The 27,443-nt window shown below is 54.3% G+C and overlaps 3 protein-coding genes across 3 annotated transcripts; 1 reads left to right on the top strand and 2 right to left on the bottom strand.

Moving 5' to 3' along the window:
- Positions 1-284: 284 nt before the first annotated feature.
- Positions 285-5,618, top strand: Ifrd2 (interferon related developmental regulator 2). Its single transcript, XM_036194009.1, has 12 exons — positions 285-710; positions 2,664-2,783; positions 2,871-2,955; positions 3,062-3,186; positions 3,269-3,426; positions 3,556-3,606; positions 3,689-3,867; positions 3,955-4,060; positions 4,373-4,510; positions 4,658-4,786; positions 4,879-4,974; positions 5,103-5,618. The coding sequence occupies exons 1-12, from the start codon at positions 653-655 to the stop codon at positions 5,181-5,183; spliced, it is 1,326 nt and encodes a 441-aa protein (XP_036049902.1). The 5' UTR covers positions 285-652; the 3' UTR covers positions 5,184-5,618.
- On the bottom strand, positions 5,310-11,588 carry Lsmem2 (leucine rich single-pass membrane protein 2). The gene is made up of 4 exons (XM_036194011.1): positions 10,286-11,588; positions 6,661-6,771; positions 6,399-6,584; positions 5,310-6,247 (listed from the first exon to the last, which is right to left on the bottom strand). Exons 1-4 carry the CDS (start codon positions 10,305-10,307, stop codon positions 6,114-6,116), a joined length of 453 nt encoding a protein of 150 aa, XP_036049904.1. The 5' UTR covers positions 10,308-11,588; the 3' UTR covers positions 5,310-6,113.
- A 37-nt stretch (positions 11,589-11,625) lies between these two features.
- Positions 11,626-19,914, bottom strand: Sema3b (semaphorin 3B). The gene is given in 19 exon segments (XM_036191625.1): positions 11,626-12,596; positions 13,024-13,163; positions 13,251-13,306; positions 13,406-13,563; positions 13,766-13,807; positions 13,888-13,979; positions 14,916-15,027; positions 15,029-15,136; positions 15,449-15,593; positions 15,678-15,747; positions 15,857-15,968; positions 16,060-16,205; positions 16,967-17,086; positions 17,274-17,367; positions 17,462-17,581; positions 17,987-18,049; positions 18,206-18,363; positions 19,120-19,306; positions 19,567-19,914. Coding segments are annotated over 18 exon segments (2,250 nt in total). The 5' UTR covers positions 19,229-19,306; positions 19,567-19,914; the 3' UTR covers positions 11,626-12,191.
- Between the last annotated feature and the right edge of the window lie 7,529 nt (positions 19,915-27,443).

Consider the following 27,443-nt stretch of genomic DNA (forward strand, 5'->3'; position numbering starts at 1 on the left):
AAAAAAAAAAAAAAAATCAGCTAAGGTCTGTTAAATGCTAAGCTATTATCAGTACTCTCATTCATAAAGTCTTCTTCTGTTACCTGAGGTTTGTCTGTTCTCACTGTTCTACCAAGTGTCAAACCCTGGCCTCAACGCAGGTGCCTTGTTAAAGGGCCTAGAGATGCTTCCAGCAAGGAGGGAAACTACTGAGTTAACTATGAACCCAGGCGGGACGGGGACTGGGGGGGGGGGGGGGGGGGCGTGGACCGGGACGGGGAGGAGGGGCAAAGAGGGTACGCAGGGCATTGTGGGTACATAGTTTAGCTGGAGCGGCGTCGGCTTGTGTGCCTCCAGAATGGACTACGATTCCCGTCGTGCACTGCGCTCAACTCAGGCCGCCCTAATCTGTGTGCGCAGACGCCTGGGGATAGTAGTTTCGGCCGCGTGGATGTGGATCTGAACCGGGTGGCGGGGAACTCACCTTCCCAGCGACCCGTTTGACAGGGCGGGGCGCCTCACGAAGATGGTGGCGCGCGCGGCGTGTGGCTCCTGTCTTCTCCCCCAGTCTCTACTCAGCGCACCGGCCAGCGTTTCGCTGGTTTGGAGTCCCCGCCCTCCGGGTCCCTGACCCCGCGCCCCCTTTCCGTGTGCCCGACTGCTGGTTCCAGGAATGCCTCGAGCTCGTAAGGGCAATGCGCTCCGCAAGGGCGGTCAGCGCCGTGGAGGAGGTGAGTCCGGGGGCTGCGGTAGAATTGTTCAGTAGTGAGCGGGGGCGTTTCGTGGTTCCCTTTGGATGTCACCAAGGGTCTTGGGTTGGCGAATCTTGCAGGATCAGTGCGGCGCAACCTCCCGGAACTCTGCTAAGGCTCGCACGTGCCCCAGCAGGCATTGGCCACGTGCGCCCAACTTGAGCGCATTGCCAGCTATTTTTCGAAATCCCGCGCCCGCAGCGGTGATTTGGCCAGCATTTAAAGACCTAGGTTTTCCTATCGCCACCGGGGTGGACAACCACACTTAGACGAAAGCTTGAAGCCAGCCCCTTTGCCAAATACTAGTGCATTTGATAGACTGCACAGGGGAGTTAGTAGAGAGGCCTCGTCTGTTCTGTGAAACCGTTAAGTGTGATTGGAAAGGTACAGAATTGAGGCCTTAGCAATTTGGGCTGGAGACTGGGTGGACGTCCAAAAGCCTGAGGCCCGTCTTGAGACTCCTTATCAGCCTCAACCAGAAGCATGTCCTGTTGCGGTAAACAACGTTAACTCTGCTGAGATAGAGTGCCTGCCAAGCACAGTTTTCATCTGGCTGCCGCCCTAATGTGGTTTGGGTCTGGGGGCATCTAGTAGAGTTATGACAGTTCCACAAGGACTAACACCAGTTACTGAATGGTATGAGAGGGACTCATGGGAGCTTTTGGTGAGACCTGAGAAGGTAAAGAGCCCCAGGCTGTGGTGCAAAGGGACCATAGTACAGTACAGCTAAGCAAATGAGGAGGTCTGGGCTGTTTTGACAAGTCGGGTTGTAAGAGTAGAGGTGAAGAGAAGCCAAGGTGGGGGCTGAACTTTTCCGTACAGGCAAGTAATGTTAATAGTCCCTAGGATGTGAGGACTGCCACCAGATCAGAACCTGTCCCCCTCTGCTACAGCAGCTGCTCATCTCAAAGCCAGCCCTTGGCCCTGGAGAGAATTCACACACAGGAATGTGCCTGCCCTACTGACACTTTGAGAATCCCCTCTCTTTGCTTTTTGTTTTGTTTGTTTTCTCTGTGTAGTTTTGGTGCCTGTCCTGGATCTCTCTGTAGACCAGGCTGGCCTTGAACTCACCTGGCTCTGCCTTCCAAGTGCGGGGATTAGGGGCGTGTGCACCGGCTGTTTGCTTCTTTTTCAAATGCTCACGTGGTCAAGAGCTTCTTCTGGTCTTCCAAGGCTAGGAGGAGCCGTTGTGCCTATAAACTTGACAGCCCTGAGTGGGCCCAAGGAAGCTCAGAAGGCTATATTTGAAGCACAAAGCACCCAGCACACCCACTGGGACCTGGGCTTCTGCTCCCAGAGTTGACAGGTGGCTTAGTGAGTGTGGTGGCCTGTAGCAGAGCCATTACAAGTCACTTGTTTCCACCTACTACACCTGAAAGGGGCGCTTTTTCATCCGTGCTTTAAAGGTGGGCAACTGGTCAGATTATACCTATGCTAAGATTGGGGGTGGGGCAGGGGATCCTAAGGAGAGCATGATAAGGAGGGGGTGCCCAATGAGAACACAAGACCTGGGTCAGTTTAAACCCCTGGGTCCGTCTAGTACTATAACCTGAGCCCCAACCTTTACATTGCTCACTTTTGAGCATAATCTAGACTAGGCCCCAGGCCTAGGTGGGACTCATCCAGTCCCTTCTGCCACTATGTGGTTCTTGCTCTCCTTAAAGCAGGCTGTGCCCTCCTGGGGTCCCCACTCAACAAGTCTGCCAGGTTGTCTGCGGGTAGGCCTAGCACCTGTGTTCTCTAGCAGAAAGACCTCCTTCCCATTTTCCGGCTTCAAATTCAAGTCCCATGCGGCAGGTAGCCCCTATGCTGCTTAACCTAGCCTCGGCTTGTACATCTCCAAGATGGGATAGTATTCATGAAGGTAGACAGGTACGTTGAGTCCTCCCTCACCAGTGGGAGCTGGTCACATAGCAATGTCATGTCTCCCAGGTGCCAGGAGCAGTACCCAGGCCGACTCAGGTTCCAGTGAGGATGAAGCAGCCAGTGAGGCCCGGAGTGCCACCAGTGAATGTCCCAGCCTGCTCAGTACCGCTGCTGAGGACTGCCTGGGTGAGAGCAAGTTGGAGTTTGACAGGGACTCAGTGAGGGCGCCACTGGACAAGGGCAGGATTCGGTGATGACCAGCTGGCTTTGCAGGTGGTGAAGCTGTGGATGAGCAGAGCCAGCAGGGAGACCTGGAGGAAAAGCTGAAGGACTCTGTGGACTGCCTCACTGACAAGAGGTACCTCTGGCTGCTGGCCAGCTTCTGCGCATAGGGCCCTGCTCAGCCTATGGCAAATGGAACCGAGGGAACGATCACCCACATGAACCCTTTCTCTACCTCCCAGTGCCAAGACACGGCAAGGAGCTTTGGAGAGCCTGCGCCTGGCCCTGGCCTCCCACCTGCTTCCTGACTTCTTGCTGGAACGCAGCCTCACACTGTCGGATGCCCTGGAAAAGTGCCTTAAGAAAGGTCAAGTCCTGGGCACTTGGGGAACCCTAGCTAGGCAGGTGTTGACGCTTGCTGCATGCGCTAACTGAAAAGCATCCTGTAGGGAAGGGTGAAGAACAGGCCTTGGCTGCTGCAGTGCTAAGCCTGCTCTGTGTGCAGATGGGCCCTGGACCCAAGGGCGAGGAGCTGTTCCATAGCCTGCAGCCCCTGCTAATCTCGGTGCTCAGTGACAGCACGGCAAGCCCCACTGCCCGGCTCCATGTGAGTATTTCCACGCCCCATGGTCCCTCATCCCCAAGCAGGGTGTCGGGTTCTGCTTCAAGAGGGTGAGCTGCATAGGATGGTCCTGATGTTGACCCATGATAGCCTAGCTTTGTCCTCTTCCAACAGTGTGCTTCTGCTCTTGGCTTGGGCTGCTATGTGGCTGCCACCGATGTCCAGGTAAGTGGACTTGGAGACAGGTGGCCCAGTAGCTAGCCTCAGTAGCTCTGTCTGTGAACCATCTGTCTCTTTGTGCTGCTAGGACCTGGTCTCTTGCTTGGCCTGCTTGGAAAGTATTTTCAGCTGGTCCTGTGGTACTGGTGGTTCCTCTGCTGCTCTGGTCCCTGCCAGCCTACAGAGCCTGCTCTGTGCTGCCCTGCAGGCCTGGGCACTGCTGCTCACCATCTGTCCTAGTAGCCACATCAACCACGTCCTTGACAGGTAGGGGCGACTGCCTACTGGGAGTGGGGGGGAGATTGTGACGAGACCCTCAACCCATCCGCGAAGCTTAGCTTGCCATTTCCTTAGGCAGCTGGCCCGGCTGCCGCAGCTCTTGTCCAGTGAGAGTGTGAACCTGCGGATCGCTGCTGGGGAAGCCATCGCACTGCTCTTGGAGCTGGCCCGGGACCTTGAGGTGTGAGGGAAATGCCTGCTGGTACCACTGACCATCCCAGGGTATTTGCAGAGCACCACACACACACACGCACACACACCAACACAGCAGTCTTGGGTCACTTTGTAGGGAAGTGATCCCAACACTTACTCACATGCTAGGTGCTGTAGTGGGGATTCTGAGTGAACTGCTGAGGGGGGGGGGGGTCAAGGAGGGCTTGAGAGAAGAGGAGCCAGGCAGAGGGGAAGAGTGAGGGGAAGAAAACTTGGGCAACACCATGCTCGGTTCTGGAAGAATTCAGGCTTCCACCCAACACCTCTTATTCCCACCCAGGAGGACTTCGTTTATGAGGACATGGAGGCTCTCTGTGGTTCCCTGCGGACTCTAGCCACTGACAGCAATAAGTACCGTGCCAAGATTGACCGTCGACGCCAGCGCTCCATTTTCCGAGCTGTGCTGCACTTTGTTGAGGTGTGTGTGAGAATGTGAATATTCCTTAAAAATGTGTCCCCAAGGCTTGGTGGTCCACACCTGTAATCCACACATATGCATGCATGCACACACCAGTGTGTCCCAGGTGTGTTAGCCAATCCCAATCATGGGCCCTCTACCCTATAGGGTGGTGAATATGAGGAGGAAACGATCCGCTTTGGACTGGAAGTGCTCTGCATAGACAGCTGGGCTCGCCACCGCATCTACACAGCCTTCAAGGATGTGTTAGGCTCTGGCATGCACTATCACCTCCAGGTGAGGGGACATGACATATGGGGGGGAGTGGGGGGAGTCTACCCCGCTGACTCCTTCAGAACACCCTTAGCTAATCAGTTGCCTTGTCGTAGAACAATGGGCTTCTCCGGGACATCTTTGGCCTGGGTCCTGTGCTGGTGCTGGATGCCGCCACCCTGAAGGCCTGCAAGATTTCACGTTTTGAAAAGGTTTGCATCTTGGGCACCTTTATCCTGCCTCCTGTTCTCTGGAGGCCTCGAGCTGTGAGTGGGCTACAGGAGGAGCCCCAACTTTCCCTTCTCAGTTCACCGGGCTCCCTTCTTTGCCTCTTCCTCAGCACCTGTACAATGCTGCAGCCTTCAAAGCCCGGACCAAGGCCCGCAGTCGTGCGAGGGACAAGCGGGCAGATGTCTTGTGAAGCAGACTGCCCAGTGAGAGGGCCACCCGTACCCTTACCATATTTTTAACAGAAGACAGTGCAAGAACTGGTCCCCGCCAGTGACTCTCACTTTATTATTATTTTTTTTAAACAATGAAACCAAAAATAGACAAATGTGGGAGTGCCCGGGATCCGGACACTTAAGACTCTGGCCCTTTGTATCTGCACTCAGCCCTGTGGCTATGGCCTCATCCTGCCCTGTCTCAGGTAAAATCAAATGTGCGCCAGTCCCAGAGCTGGGGGGCAGGTGAGAAAGGACGGCCCCTTTCCTTTTTTAGACCTTGCCCCCTGGGGCCACTTCCTTTGGGGGTCTGGCACCTGTCCACCGGGGCATAAGGTAGGCAGAGCTGCTGAGAATGGATGTGTGTGCTGGTTTTTAAAAAGAAGAGAGAATTAAACAGTCCTTATCCCCGAGGCCTTTGTCCTGAGTCTTTGCTTGCCTTCGCTCTCCTCTGCCACCCTAGGCTTGGCCCTAGCTATATCTCTGGTTCACCTTTGTCCTCCAAGGCAGTTAGTTCCCCAACCCCAACTCAGCATAGCTTGTCTGAGAGCTGAGACTGGACCCCCACTAGGAGGCCTGGCAGAGAGGGTGGCTAAGCAGGGACAGCTATTTCTAGACTTCTGAATCTCCTATCTGGGGGTGGCCAGAGGGTGCTGACAGGCCATAGGAGGAGCCAGGAGGAGGCTGGTGCCCCATCCTCTGACCTTTGGCTATCCAAAGCAGGGCCTTGGCACCAGAAGGCTCGGTCAAGTCTAGCCTGAAGAGTGACAGGCAGCTGCTGCGCTACATCAGGCTGCTGTACAAAAATCTCACCAAGGAAGTAGTGTAGATGTAGCTGTCGGTGGGAGAACAGAGACCTGCCAAAGGTCCCTTTATCACCCCCTCATGTCTCACATACAAATGGCATTTCAGCTGGGTGCCCGAGCTTCACTGGAGTTGAGCCTCCTTAGCTGGCTGAGGCTAGCCAGGCGCAGTTTGAGCAGAGTCTCCTCTTGTGTGCGAAGTGTGTGTGCCAAGACCCTCAGGGATTCGCTCTGCAGCACTGGGGATGGGAAGACATTTGTGGGACCTTGTCAGACTACATGCCACTCCAGACCTCCCGCCCAGCATCAGGGCTTGCCCTCTGACCCATGCCCCACCCTTTATTGCTGCATTTGCAGGTGCCCTGGGGCCCCAGCCCTGCTTGTCCCTACCACTTAGGTAGACAGCCAGGATGGCTAATGCCAGGCAGGTGAATACCAGCAGTACCAAGAGCAGTAGGAACCCCCCACGGCCACACGTGGGGCTGCCACCAGCTTGAGTGCACAGTGATGGGGGGAAAACACCCAGGAGCTCTTCCCATGTCTGTGCCTCTTCAGCCAGATAGGGCTGCAGTGAACCTGGGGGGGGGGGGGGGGATATCATCAGGGAGGTGGTACCCACATCATCCGTCCCCGCTCCCCTCCGCACCATTACCTCCACTGTGTAGGTCACTGATGGACTGCACTCGATGCAAACGCACCTCCTGCATGTGGTTAGGAGCCAGTGTTCCCCTGCTCCTCTGGTTCTGCATTGGCGACACAGTGTCTATAGGGGTAGTGGGGCTGATTTGAGCACACAAGTCACTCCTTACCTTGCAGGTGAGCTCAGGCTGCAGGGACTTGGGATATGTGGGAACTACACCAGGGGCATTTGGTTCCAAATTCACTACAGTTTCAGGAATGAATCTTAGTTTTGAGCCAGGGTTCCAAAGGCCTAGTCTGCAGAGGGAGGGGCTCTTGACATGCTCCCATGTTGGCATTCAGGCATTCCTCTGCCTGCTTATTGCTAGCAAATAGTTCATCAGCTATATCTCAGAAACAGTGAGATTGCTATCAGGCCTGATCTGATGACGTGGTGCCTGCTCCTAGGCAAATGTAGCTGCACTCTAGCAATTCTTCCTGGCCTTGCTCTGCCCTCCTAACAGTGACTCAGCTGCTCCTACTGGAGACCTCCTGTTTTCACTCACCAGCCCAGCGGGTCTGCTCTTTATCAACAGTTGCCTGTGACTCTGAGGACTCCTTCCGGCCTCCCTCTGAGGCTATCTGGGCATTTAGGTTGTTTCCAATTCCCTTTGGAAACTAACCCCCAGGACATCAATCATTAAATATGAAGGTTTTCCCCACTTTCCTGAAAGTTATTGAGGACAATTCTCAGAAGTGGAATCACTGGGTCTGAGAACAGAGACTTCTCTTTAAAGAACTGTCCTCTAAAAGGCCTGTCCAGAGCCCAGCGGGACAGCACCACCATTGGGCATCCCACCGGAAACAAAAGAATGTGTGTGAGTGTGCACATGGAAGCCAGAGGTCTCACTGACCTGGCACAGGAACCCAACAGCTAGGCTAGGCTCACTAACCACAGAGCCCCAGGAACTGATGTCTCCACCTCACCAGACCCAGGATGAGAAGTGTGTCCCCACACGTGACCTGTAGTCCGCCTCCCAGACATAGGGCCTAACAGGTCTGACTTTTGCTAGTGAGCATGTGAGGGGCAGCTTCAAGCACATCATGGGGCCCTGGAGAAATGAAGTCAGGTCTTCATGCTTGCAAGGCAAGCTTTTTACTGAGCTAAACTGATCCTGTATGCACAGACCTTTACATATATTTGCTAATTTGAGAGATGAGAAACAGCTTGATTGTTGCCTAGGGAGCCTGACTAATGTGTGTAATTAGCCATTCACAGGTTCTGCCCATTTAGTCACTGACTTCATGGTTCCCTTATGGTTATATTTCAGATTTGTTTTGTTTTTGAGATAATGTTTCACTGTTGTGCTGATATACTGTGTACCCTAATAAAATTTGCCTGAAGATCAGAGAGACAAAGGACAAGCCACTGCCACATCTTACCTCTGGGACTCCTCAGCCTGAAAAGGCCCTCTAGCCTAAAGGCTTCTAGCCAAAAGGGCTTCCTCAAACAGCCTTAGTTCCTGTCTCCTCACGCCTTATATGCCTTTCTCTGCCCACCATAGCACTTCATTCTTAGTGCTGGGATTAAAGGCATGAGTGCTTCCCAAATACTACTGGTAGCAAAGGCAGGATATCTCAAGTGCTGGGATTAAAGGCGTGTGCCACCACTGCCTGGCTCTGTTTTCTCCCCTAGACTGAGTCAATCTCATGTAGTTCAGGGTGGCTTTGAACTCACTGCCTGGCCTCTATGTTTAATCTAGTGACTTGTTCTGTACTCTGATCTTCTGGTAAATTTTATTAGGGTACACAGTATATCACTAAGAAAAACTATATACAATAAGTATATACAATATATACAGTCAAGAATTATATTAAATCACTGTGGCTATTACAGGCCTGAAACTCACTGAGTAGCCTTAGCTAGGATGGGTTACTCTCAAAATTCTCTTGCCTCAGCCTATCTATTACTGGTATTACAATGTGTGTATCACTATACCCAGCTTTGTTATGTGTTAGTGGTATGTGTGTGTATAGTGTATGCCCACATGTATTTAGATACCTGTGCTTAGTGTAGAGCGCAGAGGAGGACTTTGGGTGTCCTATCTATTACTCTGCCTTACTCCTTTGAGTCAGGGCCTCTTCATGAGGCTGGAAATCTGGTTTTGTTTTTTTGATAAGGTTGACTAGCCACCAGCAAGCCCCAGCGATCCCTCTGCCTCCCAGTATACACAGCACTGGGGTTAGAAAGCATACAAGACCACGCCTAGCTCGTTCTATGGGTAGGTACTGGGATCTGAACTCTCATTTTTGGTTTTGGCTTTGGCTCTTCAAGACAGGGTTTCTCTGTCTCACTCTGTAGACCAGGATGGCCTCGAACTCAGAGATCCTCCTGCCTGCCTCAAAGTGCTGGGACTAAAGGCGTGCGCCTCCACCACAAACTTCAGTCTTCACGATTATGCAGCAGATGCTTTTAATCACTGAACCGTCTTCCCCCCCCCCCCCCCCTTTTTTTTGAGATAGGCTTAGAAAGTTCCCAGACTGATCTTGAGTTCCTGGTCAACTGTAGTAATCTTTCTGCCTCAGCCTTCCAATTACTATCTAAGTATGGTTTCTAGCTGTAACTATCCTTTCTGCTGGTGTTATTTGACTGGATATTTAGTATTTCTTTTTGAAACAAGGTCTCACTCACTATGTAGCCCTGGCTAGCCAAGTCTAGGCTGGCCTTGAACTCACAGAGATCCACCTGCCTCTGCCTCCCGAGTATGCACCAACAACACCTTCCATTAGCTGTTATTTTACTTCTGGCTCCCCAAGAGCTCCAGATGCCTCCAGAGGGCTAGGTAACAGTGTGGTAGGGCACGGGGTAAGGGTGGCTTTGGGCCCGCTAATGTGCGTGAAGCTGCTGCCTTTGGACATGCTCTCGAGCAGTTCAAGCAAAAGCAAATGCTGTCAGTCCTTAAGCTGGATGGTGACTGCAGGTCACATTAAAGCCCCCTTTGCACTTCACTGTGCTTCGCCCATACTTTATATTTGGACATATTTTATTTGCTACAGAAAAAAACACATGGTAGATGTTACAGTTAAGTTGTAACTGCCCCCCCCCCCAAAGGTAAACATCCTCCCTTCATAGAGGGCAGGCCCTTTCTCTGCAGTATAAGTATGGAGGGTCACTGAGATGGCTTAGCAGGTAAAGGCACTTGACTAGCAAAGTGTTAGTCTTGACCAGGCTCAGAGACTCCACTTTGGGATATTTAGGGCCTAAGTTTGGGCAGGCCAGGGGCCTGTCTACTTCCCAGCCCCTGGGCCAGATGTTGAAATGCTCCCTGGAACCACTTTGCACACCAGTCCCAGCTGCTTTGCTGAAGGAAGAGCTGAACTGCTTGGCAGCTCCCCAGATGCCCACACCCACTTGGGTACAGCCTACAGTTGACCCACTCTTAAGTGGAGAGCTATGAATCCCTCCCCATGGCCCACAGCAGGGAAACTGAGGCAGGACCTGAGAAAGGAGTTCTAAGTATGGCAAGTCCATCCTTTCTCCATGCACTGGGATAGGTCCCTAGAAAGGGTATGAAAAGACTGCTCAAGGCAATGAGTCTCTCCATGAGCCACGGCCACAGGACTAGAGCCTGTCCTCCCCCATGGCTACCCTCTCCTACCTTCCTGCGTCTCCTCAGGCATGGCAGTTGATAGGTAGTCAGGGGCCTGATCAAAGTGCCCAGTAGCAGAAGGCAGCGGTGGCTCCTTTGGGATCCTGGGAAAGGCCTGGCTGCCTACCAACCTGGTCTTAAAATAGGCCTGAGCTCACTTCCCTGGGCTATATTTAGAGGGGGTATCTCTGCGCCATGAAAAGGGGCAGAGTGACCCAGATGGGCTGGCCTAGACTACCTACTTGGTGATAGGGCTCAGCCAAGAGCAAGCCTCTGCTAGCACATGGGCCCAGGGAACTTCTCTGAAAACCATACCAACTCTATACACACATAGGCTTTGGGGCCTTCATCCAGAAGGTTGGCAAGTAGCATGTGCCTTGTAGCTATTGACAGAAAAGAAACCCTGCACATCTCTGCTCAGCCATCCATCTCCTTCCAGCAAATATGAGATAAGCATCCACCACTGTGTGACTAGCTAGTGCCAGATATTGGGGGGTCAGGGGAACAGCTGGAGCACAATGCCATAGGGATTTTGCAGCCCCACAAGTGGACACCCATCCTGGCCAGTGGGCAGACTGGGATTAGAAGCTAATATTTCTAGTATTAAACTGTAGCCTTAGGTAAAGAGAACCTTGGGAGTGGCCTCTGTTTTCCCATCTGTAAAACAGGAGCAAGGGTTCCTAGCCAGCTGTACTGAGAATCAAATGTGCAGAGACCTGACTACCGACCTTAGCACAAAGTGGTCTCAGTCCTCCCTCCCACTCCTCTCCACAAGGGCTTAACAGACCACATGGGGGTGCGTGAGGGTGCACAGGGACACTGTCCACTCCTGAAGGGAGCTGGTCCAGTTTCCAGGCCTTAGTGTGTGAACTGTGTTCTGCTTCTTCTCGATGGTGAAGAGCAAGACTGTGGCTGGGGGCGTCTACCTTCCAAAACATCTTGAATCCACCATGTCACACTATCATATTAGCCCCCTGTCGTTGCTCAGACTTGGCGGGCTTGTTCCCCGCTCCGAGGCTGTGCTCTGGCTCTTCCATCCTGGACGCTCCGCCACCAGACACCCTCTGACTGGCTCCTTATCTTTCAGCTCAAGTGTCAACCCTTCCGTGAGTTCTACAGGCATTCTTGCCCACATCAGTACTGTTTGTTTGTTTGACTTAGCCTGGTATTAATAGCTGCAGAATGCACTGCACACGCCAGCACCCCCACAGGCTCCCTGGAGCCAACTTATCATCTAATACCACTTTTGATCTTCACTACAGCAATCTTTTGTTTTTTCCAAGACAGGGTTTCTCTGTGTAGCCCTTGTCTATCCTGGAATTTGCTCTGTAGACCAGGCTGGCCTCGAACTCTCAGAGATCCGCCTGCCTCTGCCTCCCGAGTGCTGGGATTAAAGGTAGGTGCCACCACTGCAGGGCAGAACGGCAATCTTGGATGAGAAAAATTCAGGACTTAAGACTGCTAGGACAATGCCCCAGACTCCCAGCAAGGTCAAGGACTACCTGTTATCTGCTGGGGCCATTCCAATGTCAGCTGATAATGTGTTTATTGCATTGCTTTAGTACAGTTGGCTTGCCTCACCCCAACCCAACAGCCTAATCTGTTCACAGCTTTCTGCTCAGGCACCCAAGACAGTTCTCTGGCCCTGGTCTACTCTGGAGCCCCACTTCGCTGTCCCCTCCCCTCCAGGCTAGATCCTGAATTGAGCCTGGGCCACTCTTTCCGAGGCTACATTCGCGGGTTATCTTGTTAATAAATAAGCTGGCTCTGTTACCCTTTGGCCAGGGCCTATATGTATGAGTTAGGTGTCCTACTGGCCCCAAGGACCTCAGTGTGCCTCAGTCTTCCTGGCGTCTGCCTGCCCCCTCTTCTGAATGTCATGTCCAGCCTGGTCCCCGTTGTGGGGACAGCCCAGTCACCAGTGTGCTGCGCTACGTGGCCCACGCTCCGCACGCAGCTCAGAGGCATGCATTCGCCTGTTGCGACCCTTACGACGTGATTCTTCGGACACGGACTGGGGCCCGGGCTGCGGTCGGCACATCCGCAGGGAGTTTGCCCCTCCACCGCCGCCTGGCTCCACCAGCTGCAGAAAGTCTCGGTACCAGAGTTTAGGGCCTGGTGGTGCAGGGGCTGCTGCCTCCTCAGCCCGTGCCAGCCGTTCGGCCTGGACGGCACTCAGCACGTGCAGCACCAGGCGCCGCAGTGGCTGTGCAAAGCCTTGTTCAACCGCGACGCACACATACACGCCAGAGTCCTGGCGCCGCAGACCACGCAGCAACAGTCCCCGCGCCATATGCTCCACTCGCTCCTCAGCCAGCACCTGCGTGTGAGCACAGCAGCAGGAGCAAAGGGTCACTGGGAGCCAGAGCTGGACAAGGAAAATGGGTGGTGGCAGGTACTCACTTAAGGCTAGGTGCACAGGTAGAGGTAGCCTTCGGATGAAGATTCGATTGGGTGAGGGGTCACTTGAATGGGAGAAGAGGTAGACTAGAAACCTCAGTGAGTGGGTGGGTTGAGCATCCTCTCCCTCCGGATGGTAGAGGATGGGTCAGGAGTCCAGTTGGACACAGTGGGGGCATCACTGGGCTGTGGAGTTCAGCCAAGGACTGAACCAGATGGGACCTGTGGTCAGGAGTCTACTGTGCAGGGCCTCACTGAACTGGACTTGTATGAGACCACAGGCCTCCTTAGGCAGGGCCTGGCTTCTCTTGGATGGGCCTGGTTAGGAAGGGTAGAGGGAGACACACCTGGGTGGGAGCCACCTCCCCTGCACGATGGAAGGTCCACTCCACATGCGCTTGTAGCGAGCGCGGCTCACACTCCAGAAAGGCGCTGCCACTCTCCACACCTAAGACCTTCCGCTCCAACAGCGCAGGGTGAGAGGAGTCTTAAGGCAAGGAGGTAAAATTCAGACAAGGTAGGGCTGGGTGTGGCAATTTCAAGGCCTGAGGGTGTCTGCTGATGGAGTACTCACCCCCAGAGCACAGGGTGCTGGGATCACCATTCCTTATGTCTTGCCTGCGGAACCGCCTGAGGGAGACATTAAAACTGGTGAGTTCTTCTCGGAAGGTGGAGGAACAGCAAGAGCCTCCCTCCCAGTGGCCCGATCCAGACTCCAAGCCAGCCCACCTCTTGGCAGTAGGCTGGAAGCGTGTGCAGGCTGATCCATCCCAAGCGCAGTAAGGATCGCGGGCCAGGCAGCATTCTGCGCAGGCGCGGCCTAAGGCCGTGCAGCGATGCAGGGCAATCTGGGCCACGCCACTTGGTGATGCTACATAGAGCTGATGCTAGAGGGCACAAGAATCTCCAGTCTGAGGGCAGCCCTTACCTGGCTCCCTTCCGTCAGATAGCCTTTTCCCCACTTCACAGATGGGAACACCGAGGTCTCATTGTCTAGCAAAGCAGAAGCTTACACCTGAACTCTGGGCTGTGAAAACCAAGGAGAAGAAAGACAGTGAGGGTCCTGGTGTCACAAGTTCAGTTACTCACCCTTTTAGAGGAGATTTGCATGCTGCTGATGGTGGCAGAGTCCTGAAAGAGAGGCAGGACATGGGGATCAGCGCTTAGTGGATGGGGTGATGTGTCCCAGGGTGACTGGGATGAAGCCTCACCTCGAACACCTGCAGCTCTTCCAGGAGAAGTCCCTCAGAGTGAGGTCGGCTGCCCTTGGGGACCGAGATCACTTTCAGCACTGTGCCCACATCTGTAGAAGTAAGAAGAGGGAGTGGCTTGCTTCTCCCTGACAGCCAAGTGCCCGCCCACCTGTGTGTTGTAGAATATTATTTAACTGGACAAAGATGCATTACATTTGTTTATGCTGGAGAATATTGCTTTAACTGTGTAAAGGTGTGTTACACTTGTTTCTGCTGCCTTTGTTAATGATCTAAAGATGTGCTACATTTGCTTAACTATGTAAAGATGTGTTGCTGTTTTACCTTGCCTGCCTAAGGCACCTGATTGGTCTAATAAAGAGCTAAATGGCCAATAGCTAGGCAAGAGAGGGATAGGCGGAGCTGGTGGGCAGACAATAAATGGAAGACTGAGAGAAGAGGGCGAGAATGAGGGAGACACCAGCCGGGAGACACAGAGTAGGACACACAGAAAGAACGGTAAAAGCCCTGAGGCAAAATGTAGATGAAGAGAAACAGGTTAATTTAAGTTAAAAGAGCTAGCCAGACACCAGAACAGTGGTGGCACATGCTTTTAATCCCAGGACTCAGGAGGCAGAGCCAGGCAGATCTCTGTGAGTTCAAGGCCAGCCTGGGCTACAGAGTGAGATCCAGGTCAGGCACCAAAACTACACGGAGAAACCCTGTCTCAAAACAAAAACAAACAAACAAAGAGCTAGGCCAAGCACTCAAAACTAAGAAGTCTCCATGTCATGATTTGGGAGCTGGTTCTTGGCCTAAAAAAAAGTCTGGCCTGTGCTTACATGCACACAAACAAGCTCTGTCTCCACCTTCATCATGGTCAGGTCATGAAAATTGTAGGTTAGAACAACTAGAGCAGCCTTCATAGAGTGAGACCATAGCCCGGACAAAGGTGTAGCTATTAGACTAACCAGGGACAACTTCTGCCTGCAGGCCAAGGAACCTGGAGGGGCTCTATGTCCTATGGACTATTGTGACGAGACCCTGACCTGTACCAATGAAGAGAACATCGTAGTGTCCATCAGCAGCTGCTACACGGTCTGCAGCGATTTGGGTGAAGGTGTACCCAGCTCCCACTTGGAGGAAGAGAGGGCGCCCCCCCCATGGGCAGGACTGAGTTGTACATGAGAGGGTGATTCCGAGCAAACTGGATAACATCGTCTGGGAAGTCCTTGGTGGAACTGAAGGTGCCAAAGGTCTTGCTGGGGCACTGGAGAAGGCAAGGCATGTCAAGCAGAGATAGACATAGGAATTTTGTGGTCAGCCCCTCCATTCAAAGCCTCCAGGAGCATGAAAGGTGGAAAGGGCCGAGGGCCCTGAGTATTTGAGCCTTTCCCTGGTGAGCCTTAGGCTGAGGGGGCACATGGTCTCACTCTGCAGTTCTGTCTTACAATGGTGAGATTTCCCCACCCATACCAAAAGGAAGAAATCAGACCCCGCAACAAAACCCCCAGGCCCAAGTCAAGTTCTCTACCCTTGAGACTTTGAAGCTGACTGTAGCAAGCAGTCCCTAGCAACGCACCATGCCAGGCCGTGGGTAGGGGACTCGACCCTGGTAGGACACCCACTGATGTGTAGGCCCCTCCTTGTGAGCGAAGGGTCCCAAGAAGGCTCGGCGCACATCATTCATGCTGTACACGCATACAGCAGAGCCCTGGAAGATGCCACTATGGGCAATGAATAGAGCAAAGTGAGGAGCCCCAGCAAGCCAAACTGACGGCCCAAGGGAACCTCTACTTCCTGCCCCTCACCTGGAGGTGGAGAAGACCGCATAGAGAAGTGGCGTTTGGCGGTCCCGGGAAGACAGAAGAAACACGTCCTCTGCAGGGAAAGGAAAGGTTGGCAAGGCAGTACACACACACCCCAGGCTCCTGGATGCTGCACCCCCTTGACTCCTCCCGTGGTGCCATCCCTCGTTCAAGACACTCACGAAGTTGGTCAAAATGGGTGTCACCCTCGACTCCAGGTACTGAGCATACAAGGCGTGCCTTCAGAAATGTGGTCCATTTGTTGACCAAGCTTCGCTGGCCACCCAGGTCATTCTGCTCACAGGATCAGAAGGGATGAGGACCAGACCACAGCGGGCAAAGGGGCAGAGGTGGCCAGGGAGCGAATGGCCCAGTGTCTCCTTACCCTGCAGATCTGGCCAACACGGGACACAGTCACACGCCCCATTGTTGGTGCTGCCTCCACTGCAGACTCACGGAAGAAGAAATAGATTTTATCGTCGTCAGGGTTCTCGCTCTCTGGGATCCAAAAGACCTTGACAAACTTGGGTTCTAGACAAAACAGGAGACACGGTATCAGCGGGTCCTAGTTCTGGCCCCAACTTTAAACCCATCTGCAGACGCCTGCAGCTCCAGGACCTACCCTTATGATCTGCAGCTGCAAGGCAAGAAGCAGCCACGAGGGGGCAGTAGAGACCATAGCTTCAAGCACAAGCAGGCTGGCCCTCTCCCCTTTACAGGGCTTCTGACCATGCCACACTCACTGCCTTTGGCTTGCCAGGGACAGGGAAACGGGGATCTGTTTACACCTTCATTCATAAATCTTCCTCCCTAGCAGACCAGTACTCCCTGTTCCTCCTTCAGTTCCTGCTGTCCCATAGTAAAGGACTCCAGTCCTTGAGAGTCTCGGTTTCCCATCGATACTCATTCTATGAGTCTTTCTTTGCTGACTCTGGCCTTGGGGCCTTTACGCTGGTCATTCTCCTTACCTGGAATGCTCTTCCAATTCTGTTGGCTGCTTTTCTTGGGTTCTGGAAGCTGTTAATAACTCATACCTCCTCCAGCAAGTAGCTCCCCTTCCTCAACCCAAACTCTCTTCCCATCTGGATTCTTTCATTGGCATCATGGCCCCTGGAATTTGTCTCATTGTGTGTTTATTCTAAGATCCATGGACTCAAAGATGCTTGCACAGGGCCTGATTATGGTAGATACTTGGGAAGTCCCCACCCTACCCATTGCTCTCTTCCTCATTGTGTGGCCCTTCCCAGTTGGAGGATGGCAGTTCCCTCCCAGGGGCCCCACCAGCTTCTCACCGTTGAGCCAGCGGGAATCATGGGGTTCTGTTCGGAGACTGGGATTCTGGCCCAGGCTGCGAAAGATGGTAAAGTCTCGGCCCATGAGGTCCGCTGCCACCCCTGAATACAGTTCTTCCCCTACAGACAGCGCAAGGGGGTGCTCAGCCAGCTGTGAACTCTCGGAGTAAACGAGCCTAGGGGAGTTCTGGGGGTGCTCAGGGAGTCAAGACTATAGGGTATCTGAGGGGGTGCCCTCGGGACATGTGAAGTTCTAGAATTTCCAGGGGGTTTTAGGGTTGCGTTGGGTGCTGGCCTTTGGACTCACCCACCAGCACGGAGGCAGCCCGATGCCTCGGGTCATAAGGACTCTTTCCCTTGCCATCTTCAAGCTTCTTCAGGTCCAGTCTGAGCATGGGTTCCTGGGAGGTGGGGGAGCTGTTAATGCCAGGTCCTTCCCCGCGCTCCCTGCTTCCCCATGCTCCCTGCTTCCCTGCTGTCCAGTCCTGGTCTTACCTCCAGGCGGTGGCCCACCTCCACAAATGCACAGGTTGGGTGGAAGGCCCCTGTGCCACAGGCCAGCAAGTGGGTGTGGTTATAGACATGCAGCAGCTTCACGAAGTTCATGCACTCCGTCTGGTAGGCAGGCACGGGTGGGGTGGGGGTGGGAGCAGGCAGTCAGGCTTTCCTGGGGGAGGCAGCCCTAAGGAGCTGCAGTTCACTAGGGGTGTCCCAACCCCTTCCTCTCTTCTGCATTAGCCCAGGGAAGCACTAGCGTGGACCACAGGGACTTGAGTGCCCTTTGTGACAAGTCCTGTCTGTCTTCACAGGGTGGCTACATGAGGAAGTAGAGCTATGCACAGCCCCCCCCATGACTCAGAGGCCCCCAAGAAGAACCACCCTGACTCACCACCTCCAGACCTCATCCGCCTTGACCTCCCTGCCCTTACCCCAGCTAGAACAGGCTAGCCTCTCTCTCAGCCGGGGGATGAGGGCCCCCACCCTCCCCCGCATGCGCCTCGTGGAGTCACCCACACTCACACCGATGTCCTTCCCTGCCCAGTTACACTCTTCTCGAAATTCCACGGGGGCCGGCCAGGCCAGCTAGGGAGGGAGCACAGGTTAGGGACGACTTGCCCACTCAGTTGCCCACCCCTTTGGGTTTCTCTAGAGTTTAGGGTCTAGACAGTCTGGAGTAGGATCCTAAGGCTTTTTCCTGGGGCAGCACCGAAGCCGGGTAAGCTTAGGGGTCCCTGGCACCTTTTTGGCTCGCTTGCTGATGTTATCCAGGCTGAGGGAAGCCACGTGGTTCTCAGCACCCACAAACAGGCGTCCACGCTCCTCATCCACCAGCAAGGCTTCGTAACAGCAGGTCCGCTCCAGCCTGAAAGTTCGGACACCATGCCGGGCCTGTAACTCTGCAGAGAGAGACACCGTTGAGTATGTACCTGTCAGGACAGGAACGTCCTCGAGGCCCTGCCTGGTTGTCTGTCTACAGACCAAGGTTATTTGTGTGACCCAAGCCACACACATGCACACTGACATGCATGTGAGCTTACGTATATGAAGACTGGCCCACCCAGGTGTATGTACAGAGTCACAGGGTAGGTGGTGCAGCCCCCAGAGAGGAGAAAACAGATTTAGGAAAACATGCACGGACAAGCAGACTACCATGCTGGGACTCCAGGTTCTAGGTAAAGGTAGAGCAAGTAGGAACGAACAAGACAGAATCCTATCCCTAAAAAGTCAGGCTGCGTGTCCTTTCCAGTCACCCTACTATCGGCTTGGATTCAGTAGTTAGCCACCAAGTGCCACTGCCCAGGGACCACCCCTCTGTGCAAGGGGTATACTCAGAAAGGGACTCTCATGGCCCCATAACCCTGACTTCCCTACCAAAGAGGCATGGCTTGCCTTGGGATGAGGGATGGGACAGAGACAAGGACTGTTGCCATGGAGACCATAGGGGTCCTCTTTGGGAAAGCATGAGGAGAATGTAGGCAGAGAGGTTGGGGGCTGAGGTTAGGACAGGGTTAACTGGAGATGGCCTAAGAATGCCCCCAACCCAACCAGTGTCTGGTGATGGGCATGCACATACTGGTACCAGCAAGTCTTTCCATACTGGGCCCTTTTCCTGTTCACCGCAATCTGGCCCTCCATCTGCTAGGTGCACCTACCTTGAAAGGAGAGCCGTAGGCGTGGAAGGTTAGGGGCGGCATCCCCAAGTCCGGCTGCCCAGAGAAGGGCCAGGCCTGGGATCATGGCGGCGGCCTCAGCCCGCCCCATGCCGGCAGCTCAGGGCGCTCAGGGTTCAGCAGGCGTGTGTGGAGGAGCCTTCAGCTGCCCTGGACTCTGCCCCAGGATCTGGAAGAGAAGAGTCGGCAGCAAGGCAAAGAGGGTAAGGGCGGGAGGGCATGGGGGAGTCCCAAGGGATCAGATTACAGCCCCTAGGGGAAGAGGCTGGGGGGTCGCATACCGTTTCCTCTCCACCAAGGGTGCCCCGCCTGGCCACAATCAGAGACACACCCACACCGGGCACACCCTCAGGGTCACCCTGCATTGGCAGGCACCCGCCCCACCACGTCACCCTCCTCGGTAACCTCCTCTCCTCTACACATACTCACAAACATTAATTCACAAACACTATGCATCCACTTCATGCCAGCCTGGGGGCAGGGACGAGGACACTGACGACACGGACAAGGTCCCCAGGCAGTAAAGGGCAAAGGGCCAGCAAGGAGTCAGATCCTGTGGTCATTTCAGAGGGCACCAAGTACAATGAGGAAAACAGCTGGATGTCGGGAGGATGACAGGGCACGAGGCCTCTGGAGGTGGCTGTGCACCCACAGACAGGGAGGGAAATGCAGAGCCACTTTCAGGACTGGAGCCAAGGTTGTGAGTGCCTTCGGAATATGAATATGTCTCTGAGGGTCCCTTTGTGAACATGCCTATATGAACAGTGTGTACATGTGTATATGTATAAATGTCTATGAGCAAACACATGTCCCATCTATGTAGATATAAGCGGGGTGTGCAAACGTGCATACACACAGGTAGCACTGTGTGTGTAAATCTATTCAGTGTGTACCAGCATAAAACACGCCTGTTTGGTACATGAGTACATCTGTGCCTGGCCTGATGTGTGTGCATGCAGAGTGGACATGCAGGGAAATACAACAGCAGCATCAATCACTCCCTTGGACTCTAACATACATACAGAACATGTCCTTCCCAGGACCCCCAGCCAGACCCAGGCCAAATTCAGCAGGCCGAGCTCTGAGTCCATTGTTTCCTCTCTGCAGCCTGAGGGGAGAAAGGAGCTAGGCATGCAGAGACTAAGATCAGGCTCGAGACCCAAGAGAGGAATGTGGACAGGGTGAGGTGACCTCCCGGGCTCACCTGAAGCTCCAGGTAGAGCCATGATTTGCCTTCAAAGTCCCTTCCAATTCTGGGTCTTAAGTTTCTCTGTCTTTGAGCTCCTCCACTGAACCAGACCCCTTGCCTGTCACACTCAGGTGGAGCCAGGTTCTGGCTATGACCATCCTTTTACAGGAGCAGGACAGGTTGGGCACAGGGGTCAAGGTCACAGACCCCTCCTCCCTCCATTCTCTACCCCACCCCCAGCTTCTAGACCTTTCCCCAGCCAAGGACCCCTAGCTCTCTCCTTCCATTTGCTAACACTTGCCTCTGCCTCTCCTCAGGTTCTAGAAGTCTTTGAGGCTGACATGGGCTGCCTTCCCACACTCCTCCAAGAACTCTGCAAAGGGGTCTCCCACCTTAACCCCTCTTCCCTGGAGAAGGGGAGCAGTCTAGGGCCCACAGGGCACCTTCTGACGGCTCCTTTAAGTAGAAGCCCCCGCCCCCACCAGGCCAGCCACCGCCCAGAATACCATAAAGTTTGCAGGGCTACAGGGTGGATCGGGTGACCGGCACAGGCAGCTGGGACTGGCTGGAGACGGTGGCCCTGCATGAGTGGAATGGGAGCAAGGGTTGGGCAGGTGGAGGTGGCCCTTTCCTGCTGGATCTCAAAGTGAAGGGTGCCCCAGATGGTTGTCCCAGAAACCTGGCAATCAGTTAAGGCAAAGCAGGTAGAAACAGCAGAGACCCTCCCTGAGCTCTGGCCAGGCACCCCGGTCCTCACCTGCTCCTCCACAGCTGAAGGATTGACTGGATAGCAGCCTCAGTTCCCAGGAGCTGGCTGGGAGAGGTGGGTCAGAGGTCAGGGAAGGCACTCTCCTCCCCTCTTCTGGGCCTCAGCCCCTGACGCTTCCTTACCAACTGGACCTCTTAAAACTTCAGCTGTCTGGCCCACAGTGGCTGCGATGACAGCCAGGCAGGAAAAAAAAGGGGGGGGCATGGGGGGGCAGATGCAGAAAATCTCACTTCTGCCGAGAGTGTGGGCCCATCCTGACAGCCCAGCTAGGCTGGAGCTAGGGCCGACTGCAAGGAGGTGGATAACTCTGGACTCCAGCTTCTCCTCCAAGCTGGGAAGACTGCCCTGCCCATCGAGCCCAGGGCCAGGTACCTGAGGGAGGTTTGGTAGGGTTTCTTTTTGTTTGTTTGATGGCCTGGGCTGGCTTCCAACTCGCTGTGTAGTCAAGGATGGCGTTCAACTCCTGCTTTTCCTGCCTCAGCTTCTCAAGTACTGGGCCAGGTGTAAGGCAGATGGCTTTCAGAAGGACAGGCTCTGGTGCCCAGGTTGGGAGGTACCTGGGCTCTTGTCCTGTAGCCTGTCCTGGAAAGCACCTCTGCTTGCATTCTTAGGAGTTACTTTAAAGGTCTGGGTATCACCTCAGTCTCCCCAAGGCCAGTAGCAAGACCTCAGCAGTCAGAAGGTCTCCAGCCTCGGTGTATGCCAGAGGTTCCAGGGCACGTCAACTGTGCAGTTTTGCTACAAACTGCCTGGGTGTCATCCAGTCAGAGATAAGGGGGCACAGCAGAGATAAGGGGAGACTTATCTTTCCAGAGTCTACTATGAGGCCTTGCCTCAGGACCCAGTGTTCCTGGCCTGCCTGTCTAGCGGCAGTAGGAGAAACTAGAGGTGTTCAGAGGGGAGCCTAGAGGAACTTGAGGCTTCTAGGATGAGGCCTTGCCCTGCTCCTGGGCTGGCTGCCTCTCCCCAAGGACCTGGGCAGCCTCCTCTGGCCTCATGCAAGCAAACAACATTCTTGGCTGTTTACAGTTTTCCACCCAGCAGCCAAGATCAGCAAGTGCCTTTGAGGCCCCTACCCACCCCTGCTATGTCCCCAGTCTGCCCAGACTGACTCCAGCTCTCCAGGCCCAGGGGCCCAATCTCTCAGATTTCCTGCACCAGCCCAGTTATTCATCCTGGGACACAGCCCCAGAGCCCATCAGCTTTCTGCCAACCCGAGCCTCAGTCCCCAGCTCAAGGGGAAGAACTGTCTCTGGTCTACTCAAGTCAGGTCACCCACTCCGGCAGAGATGTCTCCTCCCTTGAAGAGGACGGGATGGGCAGCAGGTTCTTCACAAAATCTCTTTTCTGCTCCCTAGTTCTGGGTTTCGACATGCCAGGCTGGGGGGTGGGGTGTCCCTTAAAGGCAGACTTCAGGTATCCATATCTAGGTGTCACTCAGACTTCTCAAGACTCTGTAATAAGGCAATCTTGGTCTGGGTCTGAAACCCAGAGAGGCAGCTGGGGTCCTGCATGCACCCCTGCCTCGGGCCATCCACGAGTACAGGTCTGCCTGGGTTCTTCCTGCGAACTGCCCGTCATTGGCACAGCGTGCCAAGGCGTTGGCTTTTCCTTTTGGAAATAACTGGATTGTTGCACCAAGTCACAGCGCTTGCCTCCCACCCCCTCACCACTGACCCCTTTGCACCCTGCTTGGACCGCCTGTCCTGTGGCTGATGCAGGACACCTTCTGATGAAGGTGGTGCACATGCCAGTGCCCTGGGCTGGGTGGGATCTCGGGCTCCCCTGTCACACCTGCTTTTGCAATCAAGGCTGGTGGCTCCACGTTACAACTTTCCCCCGTTGGCCACGTGGGCACTAGGTCATGTGGCCATGAGGACTGAAGCTTGGTGCCAGGAGGTGGTAAGGCACAGTCATGGAGAGCCTCCTGAAGCCTAGCTTCCCAGACAGTATAACACCTGCCCCCAGCAGACCTCCTGGGAAAAAGTCGGGGGACTGACAGGACATTTCCCACCCACAAACCCCAAGTCTGGTCTCTATGGTTCAGGAGACCCCTGGCCCACCTTTTGGAAAGATCACTTCCTCCCTCCTTCCTTTCCCTTCAGTGGGCCATGTCAGAGTTGAGGTGGAGGGGGACCAGGGGCCATCAGGAGCTTTGGGCCTTTAGCTGTGGCCCTCCCCCTACTGGCTCCACCCCTGCCTTCCCTCCCTCCCTCGTGCACATTCCTCCCAGGCTGAGGTCAGCCCCTCTGGGATGGGGAGTCCCCCCCCCAACCAGCCACATCACAGTTCCACACTCACTCCTGTTTTCTTCATTGCCCAGCAGAGTGGGGTGGGGAAGCAAGGGGAGAGGGGGTGGAGCCTCGTTCTCCACAGCCTTTGAGGGAGGGGCTGTACCAGACCGCTGCAAAAGTAGCCTGTATGGCACTCTGTGCTTATCATCAGATGTTTGCATAAACGACATTTACATAAATACTTCATTCCCTAAGCTGGCTGTAGAGAACCTTCCTGGAAGCCCTCATTTGGGAAGTGTGCTCTGTATGCTCTGGTAGGAGTTCAAGTTGCTGGGGGAGAATCTCCAGAGCCCGTTTAGGGACCGACGTTTTGTTTCTTTTCTTTTCTTTTTTCTTTTTTTCCCAAGACAGGGTTTCTCTGTGTAACCCTGGCTATCCTGGACCTCCCTCTGTAGACCAGGCTGGCTTCAAACTCAGAGATCGGCCGCCTGCCAATGCCTCCCAAGTGCTGGGATTAAAGGCGTGCGCCACCACTGTGAACTCGTTAGCAGTGCAGGAAGAGACTTGAGTTCAGACTCTGCAGCTCATCAGTTGAGTGTCCCAAGCTGGAGACCGATCCTTATAGCTCACTGCCTCACTGCAGCCACTGGGTGAAGCAGGTTGGGAGCATGCTAGAGGAGCAGCTGGTAAGAGCTATTACCAGAGCAGCAGGTCTGGGCATCTTACGAGGACCTTGAGGGAGACCCTTCCCTGTCATGGCTGCCATCCCAGTCTCAGCTCCTCTTCCAGCATCTTCTGCTTCCCACCTTGCGAAGCCGCTTTCTCCACCCTCAAATTACAATGCCCAGGGCTCTATCAGAGCCTCCCCCCCACCCCTCTCCTGGGGATTCTTCAGAATTCTCAAAGTCCCTAATCCACCCCTAGCGGTACCCAAGACCACCCCTCCTAGGAATCCTCTCATAGGTCTTGCTGAAGATAGGACAAGACTTTACCTGCACTGGCTGGGTCCCCAGGGCCAACCTTCGAAGTACCTTGCTTCTACATCCCGACTTGGTTTGCAGGAGCTTGTAGTAGGGACTGTGACTCCTGGCCTGGGTCCACAGCACATCCCTAGCTCAGCCTTGCCTTTCTTCTAGTGCTCCAGTGGCCCCATTTCTGGAACGCATAGAGCTTCTGTTGCTAAAATGTTACCTGGGCTGTGCCCTGAACCCTTTAGTGTCACCTGCTGGACTCTCCTTCACAATCCACCACCGCCTCAGCTCTCGGTCTTCCTCTGTGGAAGATTCCTGTCATACCATTTCAACCTCAGGACCAGGCCCTGGTTCTCCACTGTGGGGGCAGCGGTAGGGACCATTATCATTGGGACCCTACAACTCTGGAGATGCCCGACAGAGAGATGCAGGAGAGAGCATGCCTGCAGAAAGCCTTTCCACTTTCCTGGGCCTCCTGGGGCACCGTGCGGCTCAGGAATTGATAGAGAAGATGCATCTCAGGTCCCCCATTCACTCTGCTCCAGGCCTCCCAAAACTGGCTTTTCCCCAACCCTAAGGAGATCAGAAAGCAGAGATGGGAGATGATGCCAAAGTATGATTTTTCTCCGAGCCAAGATTACCTGCAAGGCTGCATCTCCATTAAGAGTAAGAAATTAGCACAGAGGTGGTGGTGCACGCCTTTAATCCCAGCACTCAGGAGGCAGAGGCAGGTGAACCTCTGAGTTCGAGGCCAGCCTGTTCTACAGAGCAAGTTGCAGGCCAGCCAGGGATACACAGAGAAACCCTGTCTCAAAAAAACAAAACTCTACAAAAACAAAAAAATGGGAGGAGGGGAACTGGAGAGATGGCTCAGCAGTTAAGAACACTGGCTGCTCTTCCAGAGGAGAGGACCCTGGTTCAATTCCCAGCAACCACATGGTGGCTCACAATTGTCTGTAATCCAGCTCAAAGTGATTTGACACCCTCATACAGACATAAATGCAGATAAAATAAAAAATCATAGAAAAGTGAGAGGTTAAGACAAGAAGTTAGAAGGAACCTTGGTCTCCACCTCTGTCTCCCTTGAACTCTGATACCTGCCACGGTGTAACTGAGGCTGAATGTCTGGCAGGCATGCATACACTTGCTGTAACACAGCTGTACACATGCCCCAACTGGCTGGAGGCCATCACCCTGAGCACATATGGGGGTTGCCCTCTATTCTGATTGCAATGGAGTTGGGGAGACACAGACCCCCACGGCAGTGGTGAAAGTCCTAGGATCCAGTCAGTGTTTGGGGACAGGCTTAAACACAGAACTCAGCCAAGAGACACTGTATTCTTATTGTCACCCCTTTCTATCTCCCAAGGCCACTGGGATCCTGTCTGGCCATGCCACTGAAGTCAGGGCTGTCATGCTTTAGCCTGAAGCTAGCCTGGGGATCCTGGTCTAAGGGTGTGAATGTAATGATTTTTGAGAAACATCAGAAGTTAGGGCTCTGGGGCAGTCGAGATGGCCCAGCAAGTGAAGATGCTTGCCACCAAGCCTGACACTCCAAATTCAATCCCCAAAACAAAAATCGTGAAAGAAGAGAACTGAATCCCACAAGTTGACCTCTGACCTCAAAAGCATGTTGTGCCACGCACATGCATGACACACAGACACACATGAGCAGATATACGTAAATAAAACGTTAACATAAAAAAGTCTTTTATGTCGGGATTGGGGATTTAGCTCAGTGGTAGAGCGCTTGCCTAGCAAGCACAAGGCCCTGGGTTCCGTCCTTAGCTCCAGTTTAAAAAAAAAGTTTTAGGTCTGCTTTGAAACATGGTGAGAGATTCCATCAGGACTAGGAGCTCCTGCACTCACAGAAACCCTGGCTATCATCCCAGGAAGGGCCCCTTTCCCATTCTGCACAGGACATCCCATCTCCACCTGCCTGCTGGGTCTGCCTCCGCACAAAGTCTCCCCTAAGCTCCCTTCTTAGGCCTCTGACTCCTCGGGGTTATTCCTTCCTTCCTCTCTTCCCAGTTGTTCCGCTGCCCTACAAATAGGTTAAAAATACCAAGGCCACCACCAACCACATCAGTAGCTCCAGCAACTATTTCAAGTGAGCCAGATTCTTGGAGGCGGACCAGCCTCGTGGCAATCTTCATAGGCTGGTGACTACCCACCCTACACTGAAAACAGGAGCTTGGGGCCCTCCTTGGCTCTGCACATCCTGCTAAGAGTCTTGGACCTCCTACGGCAGCTGCCCATGGGTGTGGACATTGGGACAGTTCTAGAGAAAGAACTCAGTTTCTCTTGCCTCACTCAGCTGTTTCCCAAGAAAGGAGGAACTGCTGAGGGCCAGCCAAGAACGGCTCCAAGCCGTGGGGGATGCCTACCTCACTGGGTACCTCCAGTTAGGGTTCAGGATACCTGGGCGGTCCTTCTTGCCTCCCCCTAAGCCCCCAAGCATGGCTGGGAATTTCCCACCAGCTAAAGAAAGGCTGAATTGAGAATCCGCCCCCACCAGTCCTGGGACAATGGAGCCTTATGCCCTCCAAATCAGAGCTGGAGTAGAAGGAAGGGCCAAGGGCAGGTGGGGGTCCAACTGTCTGTACCGGGGTAAGCTCTGCTTGCCAGAACCACACCCACACCCAGTACCAAGTGAGATCCCAGGGGATCCAGGCCAGAGCCCTAGATGGCCCACCCAGGCAGGGAGGCACCGGGTGCATCAGACAGACAATGCCAGTCCCTCAATGGCCCTCTGTGCAGGGTTCCCCTCGGGACAGAAGGAAGGAACTATCTCCGGTGCTTGCTTCCTGCTGGGCGGGTACGGAGGCCCTGGAACAGCTCCAGCCCGCCTGCGCACATTGGGGTTCAGGCCTGCGCGTCTGGAGAAAGACAGGGATTTGGGGATGGCGCAGGATCCTGTTCTTGTCAGTCGTACCCCTTGGAGGAGATAGCCGGAATGGCCTGAGGAACTGGGGCGGAGGAGAGGCATAGGGAACAGGCGCTCCTCCCGACCCACCGCCACGGCCTTTCATCTCCTGCCAGCATCAGAAACCCCGGTGCACCGACAGGTGTAAGGAGGCGAAGTCCCGGGTCCCATCCCTCCCTCCCCCGCCTCCGCGGCGCCGACCCTCGCTCGCCCCAGG

This window comes from Onychomys torridus, chromosome 7 (genome assembly GCF_903995425.1).
Source record: "Onychomys torridus chromosome 7, mOncTor1.1, whole genome shotgun sequence".
Lineage (NCBI taxonomy): Eukaryota > Metazoa > Chordata > Mammalia > Rodentia > Cricetidae > Onychomys > Onychomys torridus.